We start from the raw sequence: 15,469 nt of genomic DNA, 5'->3' as shown, positions 1-15,469 counted from the left end.
TGCTATAAAGAACGCCTTATGCATTATCATATATCATAACAACCTTTAACGGTCCACTGCTGAACATAGACTTCCCCCTTTAAGGTAGGGAAGGGGGTTTACCAGTAGTTGCCACGTTTGGTAGACGGATTGGCAGTCACAGTTAGCCTTTGGAATTGTTTTAAGAAAGAAGCTGCTGCTCATCCCTCACCCTCCCATAGGCGGCTCTAACAACACCGCCGGGCAAAGTAAGGGCTGGTCTATATTCTATACCGGAACAACACGACGAGCATTATGCATGCCTCATAAAAAATCTTAGTTTGAAGTTTGTTCCATGACTAACGTTACTGTAATAAAGAAACTATTTAAAATACCTCTAATACACAGTTAAAACAATTTTGTACATGACTTCCTAACTACATAAGTGATTTCAAACAAATTCCCAGAGGAAAGATGATAATGCGATCTAACCAAGCCATGACAAAACAACTAGCTGTTTCTCATGACTTAAATTATCAATATACACATTTATTAAAAATCTCAAGGTAACTTTGGTAGTTAGGTGTTCTTTAGATTTACATTACACTGGACGTTTATCTTAAAAAATTATAAAAATTACGCATACACCCTAATATTTACTATTGACATATGCAGAGTTATCGGAGACTTCCTTGGATGTCAACATCCCCTCATACACTGGATCTCCAAGATCTCTTAATTACGGCTCCAAGTCCTCTCTAAAATCAGATGAAGAACATGAACCAAAACTAAAAAGAGCTGTATCTTTCCTGCTTGAAGATAATAATTTCTTAGTAGCTGCTGAAACTGGTAACGACAAGTTATTAGAAATTATCATAAGGTAATAATATATTTTTTTAGTTTGAAACTTGGTCTATCCATGATTGTCAATAGGGAACCGGCATAATGCCACTGATGATATAGTGACTCATTACTCAATCTATAATTAAAGAAAATTATTGCCTCACTTAATAGTATTTTTTTATTAAAAACATCGTGAACAAGTCTATAGTTATTGTTATTAAAGTTTAAACTTAATAGTTAGCTAACTAACTTATTAAGATAAACTTAATAAAATCTTAGCATCTGCACTCAATTTTTTTTTAATGCGTGAAAATGACATGGTTACCCCGCCTGCGCTATCGATATACACTAGCGGGGTACCAGTTAGCGGTGATAGGTGAGGATGAAAGGCAGGCAGTCAGTTAGCCCACTGTGACAAATTCAATGATAAATTGGTCACGATAGTTTCCAGGGGGAACCGCATGGAGATCGGCCTGATAGGGTATATTGATAGCAATGGGGGTAAACTCCCCATTATTAACAATTCCTTCCCCCCTCTGCACTTAATTGTAGCCTGCGTTTGCTTAGTGGACTGTTCCTCATCTACGAGTAGTTTTAATCCATGTGAATTAATAGAAATTCAGCGTTGATTTAAAAGAAACAAACTCTCTTTACTTTCTTTCAATCTTTATTTGCTTTCTAAACTGTATTTATTTCTAGAAAAGGCACAAATATCCAACAACAAGACTATCTTGGAAGAAACGCCCTTCACTTAGCTGTTTGCGCTGGCAACAAACGGGCTATTATAATCTTGTTAGATGCTGGTGTAAATGCTAATGTGAAAGACAATGTTGGCATGACACCACTTTCGCTGTGTTTAATGAGAAGGTTTGTTTATTACCTATTAGTTTTTACATGCAACATCGTCCGTGTGATCGGGGTATTTTGGTAGACCAGGATAAAAAGTAACCTATATTATTCACCATCTTAAATAGTACGTATATACAAAATATCATGACAATTGGTTGAACCGTATCTTAAATGTTTACATTAAGGAACGCCAAAAGATAAGAAACAAAAATATTTAGATATATTTAAATGGGATTTTTTCTGTAGCCCCCTATATTTTAAAATAATTCATTTTAATAAAATATACTAAAATTCACCCTGTAGATAAAGACATACAAAATGAAATCGAAATCATTAACGTCTTTATAAGAGAGCATTCTAACTTTAAAACTGAATATTTTTCGGAATGAAACAGAGCACCTAATAAAAACGGCTAAACAATTTATTTATTATAATAGCTACTTTAATTCTCAGTAGCTAAAAAAAATGTTTTGTATATACTGAACTGATATAAATAGGAATGTAAATAGGAATTATTTTTCAGGCCATCATTAGATATAGCTAACCTTTTATTTGATCACGGCGCAGTAATAGTACCTCGTTCTAATCCCGTCGATACGGGATTATTCCTTCGTAAGTTATTATTTTTTAATAAAAAATATTTTTTTATAATAAGTACTTACATAAAAATTATGAAATATTCCGTTTGTATTCAGTTTTTTCCGAGGATAATAACATTTTTATTTCAATATTGTAGCACTTTCGCCGTGTGGTCACGGCATAGAATGAATCACCCCTTCCATATCCGTGGGTATGGTAAGAGGCGACTAAGAAAGGCGACGGATGGGCAGCAGCGTCTCTCTTAAAATATCTCCAAAGCCTAACTACGGTTGCCAACCCGCCTGCCAAGTATGGCAACTACTGGCAAAACCCCTCTAGGGTGAGGCTTATGTTCAGCAGTGGATAGAAGTTGACATGATGATGATAATGATTGTAGTACCTACTACTTTGATAACCAAAGACTCTCGCCAAATACTGTCAAATTATTCTATCGACAACAAAAATTGTTAAAAATTCTGGGAGCATCGTACTAAACTTGTCCTAACAATTCATAAGTATAGGTTATGTAGAGGGGAGAGAAGCAGGTGGGCCGAGCCCAACCTAGAATCGTCTAATTCACACCCTAGGATTCAAGTGAAACTTTGTAAAGACATGCGCCTTTTTTAAGAGATCAGGAAAATAATCTTAAATATTCCATTGTATAAACATTACTACATTATTGTTCAACTGATTGTCATTTTCTCTACCCTTGAAAAGAAAATTAACATGCTATTAGGTGCCAAGCTGACGAGATAACTTTTATTTCGAATTTTCCTATTTATAATTTGTATTGACCCTTGGCGTATTATTAAGATAGTATATTTATTGATACTCCTACATAATATCACAGAATAATTAGATAATAATGTTATTTCATAATCTTAAATTTCATATTAGTTAATAAAATTATATTTGTTCAGAATTTGTCATGATGTGTAAACCCACTTATGAAGAAGCAAGAATATTAAAACTTCTCGTTGAAAAAGGTGCTTTAGTGAACGATCCAGCAGCACCTGGAGGTCGACAAGCTCTACATTTCGCGGCTATGAGCAATAATTGTGTACTCATACGTATCTTATTAGATCTCGGAGCCGATATGTACCTCACCAATCATAGACACGAAACACCCAAAGACGTCGCTATAACTTACAAATGTCGGGATACTCTAACGCTTCTGCAAGAATTTGAAGCAAATTAAATAAAACTAATAAAATAAAAATAGTAATTCCCTCATTACAAACTCTAGTGATATAAAAGTTTAAATATTAAGATATTGTTTAGTACTAGTAGTGTTATGTTAGTTGAATTTTAAAAATGTGTAATTCATTTAAACAGAAATATAATCATAATAAACGTTTTTTATTTATCAGGGCTTACTAAGGTGATAAATTTATATCTATATATACTGCGAAATATTTTTCTGTGATTTAATAAAAGAGGAACTTATTAATTATTCAATATTTATTTTATTGTCCATGACACGATTCTGAATCGATATTTTCATTATTTGCAATCAATACCTCAATACCTCGAAAATTATTACCTCGATTATTCGGTAGCTCAATACTGCTCCCATTCGTATAATTTATGGAAATGCTTTATCACTATCATCTCAATTATTTTATGGATATCTTGTATTAACATCATATGTACCTATATCAACTCAATCTACAATTGAATATTGTTTCTTTTTTATTTATTTCAAAAAGCTGTATGGATATTGATTCCTTTGTATGCTTTTTAAGATGACAAATTTTATCAATGGTGGGTGACATTCTGATTCTGACATTTGTTCTACAGTTTCAAAGATGGCGGCCTTGTCGCAGTTGCTTTTCCCTGCCAAACAATACTAAGAAAATTGATTTAACCAACTATTTTTACACATTTTACAAAGAAATTTAGATAGATATTTCAATTTTTTATTTTGCCTGTACTAGTCATTTTGATAATGTGATAATAAGTGTACCCATGGCTTCCAATTCGCAAGACTCGCCTGTTCAACAGAGATTTGTAGAGGAGATTGATTACAGTGAAATACGCGAAATATCGGTAAGTGTTTTATGAACAAAACTCGTTTTGTATGTTTACATTTGTGAATGATATATCTAAATTACTTTTTTTTATTAGATTGTCGGTAAAGGCGCATTCGGTGTAGTTTGGAAGGGTCTGTGGCGAAACACATTTGTAGCTGTAAAGCATATAAATTCGGAAGCTGAAAGGCGTGAATTTGCCATAGAAGTTAGGCAACTCTCCCGTGTTTCACATCCCAACATTGTACGGCTTTATGGCGCTTGTACACAGAGGGACCACGTTTGTCTTGTAATGGAATACGCCGAAGGTGGCTCACTTTACAATGTACTACACAATCGCCCCAAACCCAAATACACAGCGGCACATGCTATGAGCTGGGCACGACAGTGTGCTGAGGTAAATTAATATTCATTAATTTTATTAAACAGTTACTTAATTTATTAATGGTAAAAATTTGCAATAACATCATAATGGATAATTGAAGAAAAACTTAACAGTAAATTAATTTTGTAAAAGAATTCATTTGTCATTTTATATACATGTTTTATTATATTTGAATAACTTACATAGGTAAATATTTACAATTTGCAGGGTGTAGCATATCTTCATGCTATGAAACCAAAACCGCTCATACACAGGGACTTAAAACCACCAAACCTACTTCTAGTGGGTGGTGGTCAGAGGCTGAAAATTTGTGACTTTGGCACAGCAGTTGACAAAGCCACATATATGTCTAATAATAAGGGTAGTGCTGCTTGGATGGCTCCAGAGGTAATTATATTGAAATCATTATTGAAATAAAATGAATTTGTTATTCAAACTGTAGTCATATGGAGTTCTAGCTGTATTCTGTGGCTTAACTTATGCAAATCCATATACAAAGTATTTTAAATGTCAAGTTAGCATTTATATGCTAACTTGACATTTAAAATACTTCTATAAATCTATCTATGTGCCAAATTTCATTCAAATCTGTTCAGTAATTTTTACATGAATGAGTAATATATATTTATTCGTCCATACTCAAGTATTCAAAAACTGTTCCCATATTTTAAAACCTTGTTTCTTCCATAAAGCTTTTGAGTTTTATAAATAGTTATGTTTTGAATTTATATATACTTTATTGCAATTATTTCTTGTGGTATTAACTCTCTTAAATAGTATCTATTTATGTAGGAAAATATGTTATTTTTAATCCTTTTTACAAATACTTTAAATTAGTTATTTAATACCCAATCTGTCATTTTGTGTCCTGTCTATTATTGAAAAGATTTTGAAGAAACATTATTTATTCCAAATAATTCCATTCAGAACAGTATACTCAAAATTTGCAATCTGGTCCAGCTTTGCATAAGTGGATAGAATTATCAAAAATAATATATAGCCTATATAACTCATTGATAATGTAGCTCTCTATAGGTAAAAGAATTTTTTAAATTGATGCATAGTTTTTGAGTTCATTTGTTATAAACAAAAAATCAAATCTTTCCTCTTTATAATATTAGTATATATAGTGATATAATTAATAAAACAAAAATTCTCTACAGTCTTATTTCTTTCATTCCAGGTATTTGAAGGGTCATCTTATACAGAAAAATGTGATGTATTTTCATGGGGTATTATTCTGTGGGAAGTACTCTCCCGAAGGAAACCTTTCGAAGAAGGAGGCTCAGCTTATAGGATAATGTGGGCTGTACATACAGGTATATGAACTGAAATTATGTTGTAAATAAACATATTATTATGCAAAAAAGCACCTACCTAATAAAATAACATTATTCAGCACACTGGCAGACAACAAACATATATTGGTGTTGAAAACTTAAATATAATAAATTTATACATTTTAATTATTGTTATATAAGTTTAAACCACTCCTAAATTGAAAATTCAAAATAAAATGTACACCATTTTTAAGTTACATGTTTAGAAATAGAAAAGTAAGAACCTTATCAAATTTTGCACAGTATATTTTACATAATGCCAAAACAAATATACAGACAAACAAAATACTATTTTTCTTAAATGTACAGATTTCTAGTTACAGTTTTATTATATTAATGAGATAAAAAACCTCCCAGTTTTTTTCAAAGTGTAGGTCACATAGAGGGTCACAACTTTTCTAAGATGTAATATTAGATAATATCTAGATTATTTTTTTATACAACAAATAATCATAATATCAAACTACATATCCATTACAAGTTTATGATCTTAATACTTACTGATTAATTAGTATGACTGTCCACTGAAGGAATATAATAAATCTTACTACTAACTTGTAAAACACTATAAACATCACAGAATATACTGTCACCTATGTGTGAATTCTCAAAAATGAGGTCTGTTATATTAGATGGAATGCGATTTCCTTGGCTTTGTTAAGTATTGTTATTATGAACTTAAATATTTACATTATCAATTTTTTTTTCTTTTCTTTCCATGTAAAAAAAATTATTTTGTGTTTTTACAATTTTAGGTCAAAGACCAAATTTAATAGAAGGCTGCCCAAGACCAATAGAACAATTAATGACACAATGTTGGCACAAAGTACCAGCAGAAAGACCGAGTATGGCCCAGGTAATTTTTTTATCATACACAATTATTAAGTTTTCTCTTTTTACTCTTTGGCTTCTTATCTGTGTTAAATTAAAATGGCCTTTATATTTTTATGCAGAAACAGAAATTATAAAATGACATATTCGGCATAATATAAATAGTAAGGCCAATACCTGATTCTGTTTTCTAATCATAAGAGAATAAACTTAATTTTATGACTTAGCATGAAAAAAGTTCAATTTACATTTACAAGGGTCACTATACTGAAGACTGATGAAGCAATGTATTTAGAAATGGATTAGGTTAGTGAGAAGATGTAGATAAATAAGTTATTCTTAGGTTGTTTCACCAGTATTGCTAGTTTGGTGGAAATATAGATAGAAACACCAGTATTAAGTATTCCTCAATGAATAGAGAGAAAACTGCCAGATCTCTCAATACTACATAAATTAATTAACTGTTCACCAGCCAGATATAGTTTCCTTTTGGACTTTTACTAATTTTATCAGCCCCTTATTGTAATACAGGTGTGATATAATAACAAACATATACATATATTTTAAAAGATTTTCAAAATATATGTATATATATGTTTGTTATCAGGGAGATCCCTGATGCTACCCTATATTTAGTTTTTTTTTTTTTTTATAAATTAATCTAAGTAACGATAGTGGGATTTCACTGACTTTATTTGAAATCGAATTTATTATGTATTCGTGAAATGGTAATTAATTGTACCTTGCTATTTTTGGGGAGAACCTACTACTATCTTACGGATACTCATATTTATCAGGTATGCAAGTACTATTTACCTGGGGACGCGTCGCGTTAACTTACAATAGTGCATTAAATTTGTCCAATAAAACACCACCATGATGCTTTGCATGAAATTCAGCTTAAATACTTTATAAAACTAGTAAATAATAATATATGTAATAAACAATAATATATATAATAATACAGTAATTGAATCTTCTTGAACATTACCTATTTTAATATTTTATATTACAATAGTTAGTGTAGTGCGCAACTGCAGTCTTGATTCTCCCAAAATCCAATCCAAGCCTCTTTAAGTTTTAAAACTGTAATGGAAATTATTTATAATTTTTTATTATTTAAAAAAATATAGATACTAGCTTCTTACTTTGAAGAGCACTTAATCTTGAAATTCTTGACTTCAATGTGCCCTATTCACACCGTTAGTATTAGTAAAATAAACTAGTAGTAATAGTGCATATTAGCAATACTTGTAGTAGCATAAAAAATGTACGTTTTTGTCTAAAGCAGTAAAAATTTTTTCATAATATTCTAATCATGAAACTATACTTATTTCAGGTTGTAGAACTAATGACGGCGCTTTGTGAGTTCTTCCCAGGCGCCGACAAGCCAATAGACTACAATGACTGTGAAGAGGAAGATATAGATGACCACTACATGATGCACACAGAGGACGAGCTTGGCACCGAGACAGATGACATTTTATTATCCCAGGTACTTCTCCCAACAGACGTAGAATACGAGAGCATCCCCAATCAAGCTGTGCTCAGAAATACAAACAACTCTGTAAAGGCACCCAGGCCGCGAAGTTTCGTCGAAACGCAAGTGACAAAAATACAAAATCTTATGGCGGCCGAGACGCAGCCCAAAACATCAGCGTTGCCCCGCGAAGAGCCAGATGCGTTAAACAGAATAGGACCAGTAAGAATCCCGCAACAATTCAAACCACCCGATGAAGCTGGCAGGTCGCCGGTATCTATAAATCGAATTTCCAGCTCTCCCGTACCTCCAGATGGCAGGCAATATTTACCTAGTGAAGGCAGCACACCGCAGGACAGCTTGCTCGCTGTTAGAAGCCCAATTAATATATTTAGTGAGAGTTCCTCCCCAAAAAGATTATCTCCTATAGTTTATTATAATGTTGGTAACATGAATCCCAGGCATATGGATATAGAACAGTACTGGAATGACAAACTATCACCTAGATGTTCATCAGTGGCGACAAGTAATTCTAATTCACTAAGAAAAGAGGACTATAATCAGAACTATTGTGATAGAGTGAGTGCAGGAAATAGTCCGTTGATGCCAATGAAAGAATACAATGGAAATATCCCACAAAGGCAGCCAATTCAAATGCCTTTACAAATAGATGTTGATCCTGTAAGTATAATTGAAATCACAACACTCCCTGATACCAGTCCAGCCACTTATGTATGTAAATATTTATGTAATCCTTATATTTGTATTTTGACCCTACATATTTTCTGTTCTTTATTCTAATTTAAATTTATTCCTTTCAAACTAGCATGGTTGCATTTATACAGCAATAAAAATTTCTATTAATATTTAATCGATTACCATTTTAATATTAGTCAAGCTAATAACTGTTTAACCATATACCATGAATTTTCAAATATCATACTATTGTTCATTATTATGTTTGATAACCTACAATTTAATTAACAAATTATTTCCTTCTACATAGTATATGTTATTATAACAACTGAATATTTTAATTAATTACCGTATTGTTTGTATTTACAGAATGCTTGGGAGTTACAAGATCCTTCTGTTTATGATGAGTACCTAGGTGTCAGAAATAGTGCTGGTTTTGACAAATTTTACACCTTGGGTAAGTACTGCATGCTATTTTTTGACAAATAATGCTATAAGGAAATTCATAGTATGATGAACCTATATAAGTCATACTATAAATTAATACATTATATAACATATTCCATTTTATTTATTGTGTTATATTATTGTTATAGTATTCATTTATAGAGCATTTTTCCAATTCCTATAGGACAAAAATAAAAAATTATTACAGCAAAACTGCTGTTTTTTTTTAGTAAATTCAAAATTATGAACGCGTTTTCGAAATACAAATTATTTACTACGATAGATAGCTATGATAACGGAGCATGTCACGGTTTTAATTTTACGCGAAAATATGACAGCATTACATGATAGACATTTACAAAATACAATTAAAATTAATATATTAATAAATAAATTTAAAATACAAATAAAAGGTCGGAAATAAGTAAAAAAAAAATGTTATTTATCAGTGGAAGACTTCATTCAAAGTCGTTAGCATTGATATATTTACCTTACCTATGAATTCTGCTACACTGCTGTTTCGGGCTAAAGAGAGAAATATAATAGTGAAATTATATATTACGGAGACAACAATTTAGTCCTTAGAAATCACAATATATGAAAGATACCATTGACCTCACAGTGATTGATGCTGTGTTATCCACGGTCCTATCTGTAGGTGATGGATGCCACAGCCTTAACGATTCTGAATCTTCCAACTTCATATTTTTTTCGAGTTTATTGGCCCTCACACTCCCCATGAGTATCTCCTGTAGAAACATCGCTGTGTGTCACCGTAATAATAAGGGAATATAAATAGATAATAGGATCGATTCTGAGAAGTCTCTTCTCTAAACTTATCTTTTAAACTAATATTTTAATTTGAGAGTTTCGCGAATTGATTATCGTATGGATCATAAAGTAAATTTATAATATTTTTTACATAAATCTATTAGAAATTAAATTCGTATTAGTACTCATAATAAAGATTTAGCAATGATATCAAATAGAAATTTTAATTTAGAAAATAGGTTTAGAGAAATGACGTCTTAGAATCAGCCCTACTGTTATTGAAGACATTTTTAAGATTTTGCGTGTGTAGCTTGAGCCTGACAAAAACTTATACAAATAAAAAATCGCTTATAGTAATTGACGTATTTATTATTATTTCCCATATATTGAGATCGACAAGAAGGAAATATCGACAAACCTACATACGTATCTGTCACGCCTGTCTCCCTTTACGGCGGGTAGAAACAATGCAAAGTCAAATGCTTCAATTCAAACAAGACTTTCACATCCTCATCATTCATCAATCTTTTTATACATGCTCACTGATTATGGGTACTTGTAATTTAGCCCTTCTACAGCACTAGCAATATGAGATCTATTTGATCGACGTATGTCCGTCTCGGGCGGCCCCTATTAACATCTCCATTCATTCTTACTTGATAAATCTCTTCGTAATTCTTCTTTCATGCATCCGCTTCAAATAGCTAAACCAACACAACATTTCATTTTCAATTTTTGTCACTACATCGTCTTTCAGTCTACATACATATCTTTTAATGTATTACCACACATACTTCTCAGATATCTCATCGCCATAACATTTATCTTACTTTCAGACTTCTTCTGCCATACCCATGTTTCGCTTCCATACACGAGTGTTACTGTCAGTACTTTCTGAAATATTACAAGGCGAACTTTGCTCCATACATTTTTGCTTGCCATAATTGAAAGCAGTGCACCGTTAACATTGTTTCTCGCTTTAACTCTCCTTTCAATATCTCCCTCACACCTTCCATTAGTGGTGGTTTTATTGTAAACAATGAACTGAAATATAGAAACTCACTCACTTGCTCCACTCTTCATATCCTATCATTATCTGGCATGCCCTTAAACTTTCAGTCATCTCAAAAATCTTCGTCGTCTTCGCAATAATTTTTATATCTTTTCTTATATACGCTTCTTTCATCACCATTTGTTGTAATTCATACTGTTACAATGCAAGCAATACTTGGTCGTCAACGTATAAGAGTCTTAAATAGTGGCTCATTCATTCGGAATCCACAATCAGATTCCTTTAAATCGGTCAAGCAACTATCCATCAATAGATTGAACAGCCAAGGAGATGCTAGACAGCCCTGTTTAACACCACGTTCAATGCCAAACCAGTCCATATAAATCCCATTTCTTCTGAAACAGCCATTCGATTTCTTATATAAGGATTTGAATGCCCGTATACCACAGTTCATTCCTCTCCAGTCTATCATAAGATTTTTCAAGATCAATGAAAGCTCAGAAAACATTTAGATATTGAGCTGTTCTCTCTGCTATGCACCTTAAGGAAAAGACTTCCATACCCTTTCAAAAAACTGCTTGCACATCCCAAATTTTACTCTCCGTTTTATTCATCGCTTTTTAATCAAAAACCTAGCATACAATTTTCCTACAACATTAAGAAGGCTTATTTCACTGAAATTATCGCACTATTGCTGTGACCTGTCTTTATATAATAGCACAATAAAAATTTTGCCCCAGCCACCTGGAACACAACCGAACCTCCAACAATTATTAAGCAGCAGGATACAGCAGGCTTACAATGATTTCTTCACCTTATTTAAGCATTTCAGCAGATATTCTATCGAATCCCGCTGATTTACCAACTTTCGTAATCTTCATTGCATTCATTACCTCATCTACCTATACATATAAATAAGATTGGAGTGTCTGCTTTTAATATTGAAATAACCGTTTTTTACTACATATGAATATATATATACGGTACATACACCAAAATAATTTTTTTTACAATTTTTGTCTGTTCTGGCTAATCTCGGGAATGGCTGAACCGATTTTGACGGGACTTTTATTGGCAGGTAGCTGATGTAATAAGGAGTAACTTAGGCTACGTTTATTTAAAAAAAAATCTTTTATTTTAGAAAAATAAAGTAATGTTGAAGTACTGTCCAGTACCGCGTGCGGAACGAAGTTCGCCGGGTCAACTAATTCATACATATATCACTTTAACTGTCGACTTCCTCGTTCATTATTTCATCTTCAACGTTCTTTGTTTCACTTTCAAATCGTGGTTAATTATTGTTGAATTCGTCGCGAAGGAATGTAAATTATACACGTGTCCATCATTAGTCATAAAATTTTATATTAAAATATATTTAGAATAAAAATGGTGGACTTCCTGTTCTATCCAGAAACGATTACCATAAATAACTACAAAGTTTTTCAACACTCTGGAACGAAAATAGTTTATGGAATCTTATACAATCTAAATAAAGCTATGATTATAGAGAAAATAAAAAATTGTTATATAAAACTAAGTAACAATTTAGCCTAATTTTGAAGCTAGAGCCAAAGGAGGAAGTTTTTAATTGGACTGTATTATTTTGTGTTACGCAATATATGCACCAATTTCTTACCGAATTTAATATTTAGTTTAAAGCTGCACACGCTACGAAAGCTTAAAAATGGAGTAACTTTTTACATTTTCTTAAAATTTCCCTTCACTGCTCTGCTCCTATTGATCGTAACATGATGAAAAGTATACTATACCTGCCTAGGAGTATCAAGAATAATTGTACCAAATTTCTTTAAAATCCGTTGAGTAGTTTTTGTTTCTATAACGAACATACAGACAGACAGACAAAAATTGTACTGATTGCATTTTTGGCATCAGTATCGATCACTAATTACCCCCTGATAGTTATTTTGGAAATATATTTCATGCACAGAATTGACCTCTCTACAGATTTATTATAAGCATAGATAGATAATTGAAATGTAATTATTACTCCTGTGTAAAATTGTACCATTTTCCTTACAATTTACCTTGATTATTTTTGTGAAACACGATCTTAAATTATAATAATAAAATTAGATTTTTTCGAACAAAAACATAAATTAATCATAGCTGTCTCAAAAAATGTCGTAAAACGTGCATGAACAATATAGCAATCGGATTAATACAATTAAATTAAATACAATTAATAGCTATAATGGAGGTTGTGGAACTTCTAGTAATAATAATGGTGGTCAATCTTCGAGTGTTAGCAGTCACACACATACTAATGGTAGCACAATAAACAAAATAATTCTAATTAAATGACCAAGATAAAAAACTACCCAGTAGGTGGGAGTAAAAGGTAATACATATGTTGGATCAACTATTTTTTTTTATTAGAATCTATTATCACAAATTATATTTAAATTTTGCATTGAACACTGTTTATACAATGTTAAGATTGAATCGCCATATGTGCAGCTGCATCCATCCAACAGTAACAAGATTGTCGTCTAAACTTGTAGCAATGCATCATTGGAGCGCATGAGTAACCGCGTCGAAATAGCCTTGTCCTGTACCAGGACGTGCTCACCCTCTGACTCACGATAGCTCTTATTTATCATTTGCACTTACAAGAAACAGACTTGTTGTGTTTGTTTGCAAACAAAGAAACAGTCATCCTTAACATTATACAGTTCTGGATTTCTGTGTATTGTAATTTATTGGAAGTAATTATTATATTTAGTTGGATATATTTAAAAGAGTTCCATATTTATTAACTGAAAACCATTCTATCTCCTAAGTTGTAGCAAACAGTACACAATTACAAAACTTCATTAAAATCGACTGAACATTTTTGGAGATTCACGTGTACGAACATCGTAACACGGAAGTTTCCCTACTCATATGACAAGGAAAATGTATACCACAAAAAGAATCATACGAATCGTTAAGGCAACTTTTCAAAACCGATCGTATGTATAAAAAATATTTTACAGTAAAGACAGTGGAACAAACGAGAAAATTTCAAATAATATATAATAGATATTACTAAATTTATTTTTGTAAGAGTTCATTTTCATTTTGGCGAAAAAGTCGTATTTTCAATTACAAAATCGTTTCGTTTCTTTCTTATTCTTTTGTCATAAAAAGATGTTAATACTCTTAAATCGTGAAAAAAAAAAGTTTTCATGTAACAATTTTTTTTTTCGTAATACCAATATTTTATCATAATGTACACATCTCACTGACAGTTTTATAATTGACGTCGATGGACAACGAAAGTTTGCGTCCACTCTCGTCACAATGAACCACAGACCAAAGATAATATTTCAGACTCGTATTCTGAATTTGAAAATGGACTAGATTGAAAAAAGAAAGAAATAATATTTAGCTTAATTCTACAGATACAAAAAATATTTATCAGTAAGAAAAAATAAAAACACTAAATGGGTGGCACTCAGTTGTAAGTCCTTTGATTATCGTAGCCAGATCTGATCACTTCACCATTCGATCAATAATTTCATAATAAAAAGTTGTTGTATTTCATGATATACCCAAATAAAACTAACTGTATCATTTAAACGTCGGCGTTTGATGTTGTTTACTTTTGGCCATATCATGAATGTAGGGTTTCTATGACATTTGAGTGACTTTTGTAAAATTAGATAAAAATAAACATAAAATGAAAACATGTTTAGTGCACGGTGTTCGTACTCGTGGTCAGGAAGGTAGATTAGGTTAACTTCGGTTTTATGTTGATAAGATTTACTGCTACCAATCCTACCAATGTACGAGCTTTAATTCACATTTATTTTCAATTGGCACATTATTGTTATTTTTTTATTAATATAATTGTTCACCGCCATGACGCAGCACAAAATATTAGCCCTTCTAACGGTGAATAAAGTAACCATCTTACAATATGATCAGTAATGTTCGACCATATAATGAAGTAGTAGCCTTGATTTTATCTTTTCATATCGTTAAACATTAATTTATTCATTAGTCATGATGTAAGCAGCAGGTATTTTCCACGTCATAAAATACAACCATTACATGAAATGACCAGCCACTGTGTATATAATATACGCGCACATACAAAATGCTTCAAAGTTAACGTTATACGTACCAACGTTAACGTAACGTTATAACGTAAATAGGGTCGACTCTTGCCATTGTAGTGAATATAACAACATCTTGCCATGCATATGGCAGAGAGAACCTACTGACGTCTCACTATAGAATTTT

At 31.9% G+C, this 15,469-nt stretch overlaps 2 protein-coding genes across 2 annotated transcripts in view; both read left to right on the top strand.

Annotated features, from left to right (window-relative positions):
* The first annotated feature begins 313 nt into the window (after positions 1-313).
* Positions 314-3,427, top strand: LOC113516191 (uncharacterized). Its single transcript, XM_052900984.1, has 5 exons — positions 314-365; positions 634-838; positions 1,501-1,668; positions 2,174-2,262; positions 3,150-3,427. The coding sequence occupies exons 1-5, from the start codon at positions 314-316 to the stop codon at positions 3,425-3,427; spliced, it is 792 nt and encodes a 263-aa protein (XP_052756944.1).
* Positions 3,428-4,032: 605 nt separating this feature from the next.
* Positions 4,033-15,469, top strand: part of LOC113516018 (mitogen-activated protein kinase kinase kinase 7-like) — a 36,450-nt gene continuing 25,013 nt past the window's right edge. Inside the window, exons 1-7 of the mRNA XM_026900350.3 lie at positions 4,033-4,278; positions 4,357-4,656; positions 4,852-5,031; positions 5,828-5,963; positions 6,740-6,840; positions 8,155-8,976; positions 9,361-9,448. Of these exons, the coding sequence (XP_026756151.2) occupies positions 4,198-4,278; positions 4,357-4,656; positions 4,852-5,031; positions 5,828-5,963; positions 6,740-6,840; positions 8,155-8,976; positions 9,361-9,448 (1,708 nt within the window). The 5' untranslated portion in view covers positions 4,033-4,197. The remainder of the gene's footprint in view (positions 4,279-4,356; positions 4,657-4,851; positions 5,032-5,827; positions 5,964-6,739; positions 6,841-8,154; positions 8,977-9,360; positions 9,449-15,469) is intronic.

This window comes from Galleria mellonella, unplaced genomic scaffold, assembly GCF_026898425.1.
Source record: "Galleria mellonella isolate WM207_F2 unplaced genomic scaffold, CSIRO_AGI_GalMel_v1 utg74, whole genome shotgun sequence".
Classification (NCBI taxonomy): Eukaryota; Metazoa; Arthropoda; class Insecta; order Lepidoptera; family Pyralidae; genus Galleria; species Galleria mellonella.
Note: the sequence above shows the minus strand (reverse complement) of the source record. Positions and strands in the feature narration are given on the sequence as shown.

Coding starts and splice junctions, on each gene's coding strand:
- LOC113516191 (XM_052900984.1), top strand. CDS start 314: ATGACTAACGTTACTGTAATAAAGAAACTATTTAAAATACCTCTAATA. Junction 839..1,500: donor TTATTAGAAATTATCATAAG/GTAATAATATAT, acceptor ATTTATTTCTAG/AAAAGGCACAAATATCCAAC. Junction 2,263..3,149: donor CGATACGGGATTATTCCTTC/GTAAGTTATTAT, acceptor ATATTTGTTCAG/AATTTGTCATGATGTGTAAA.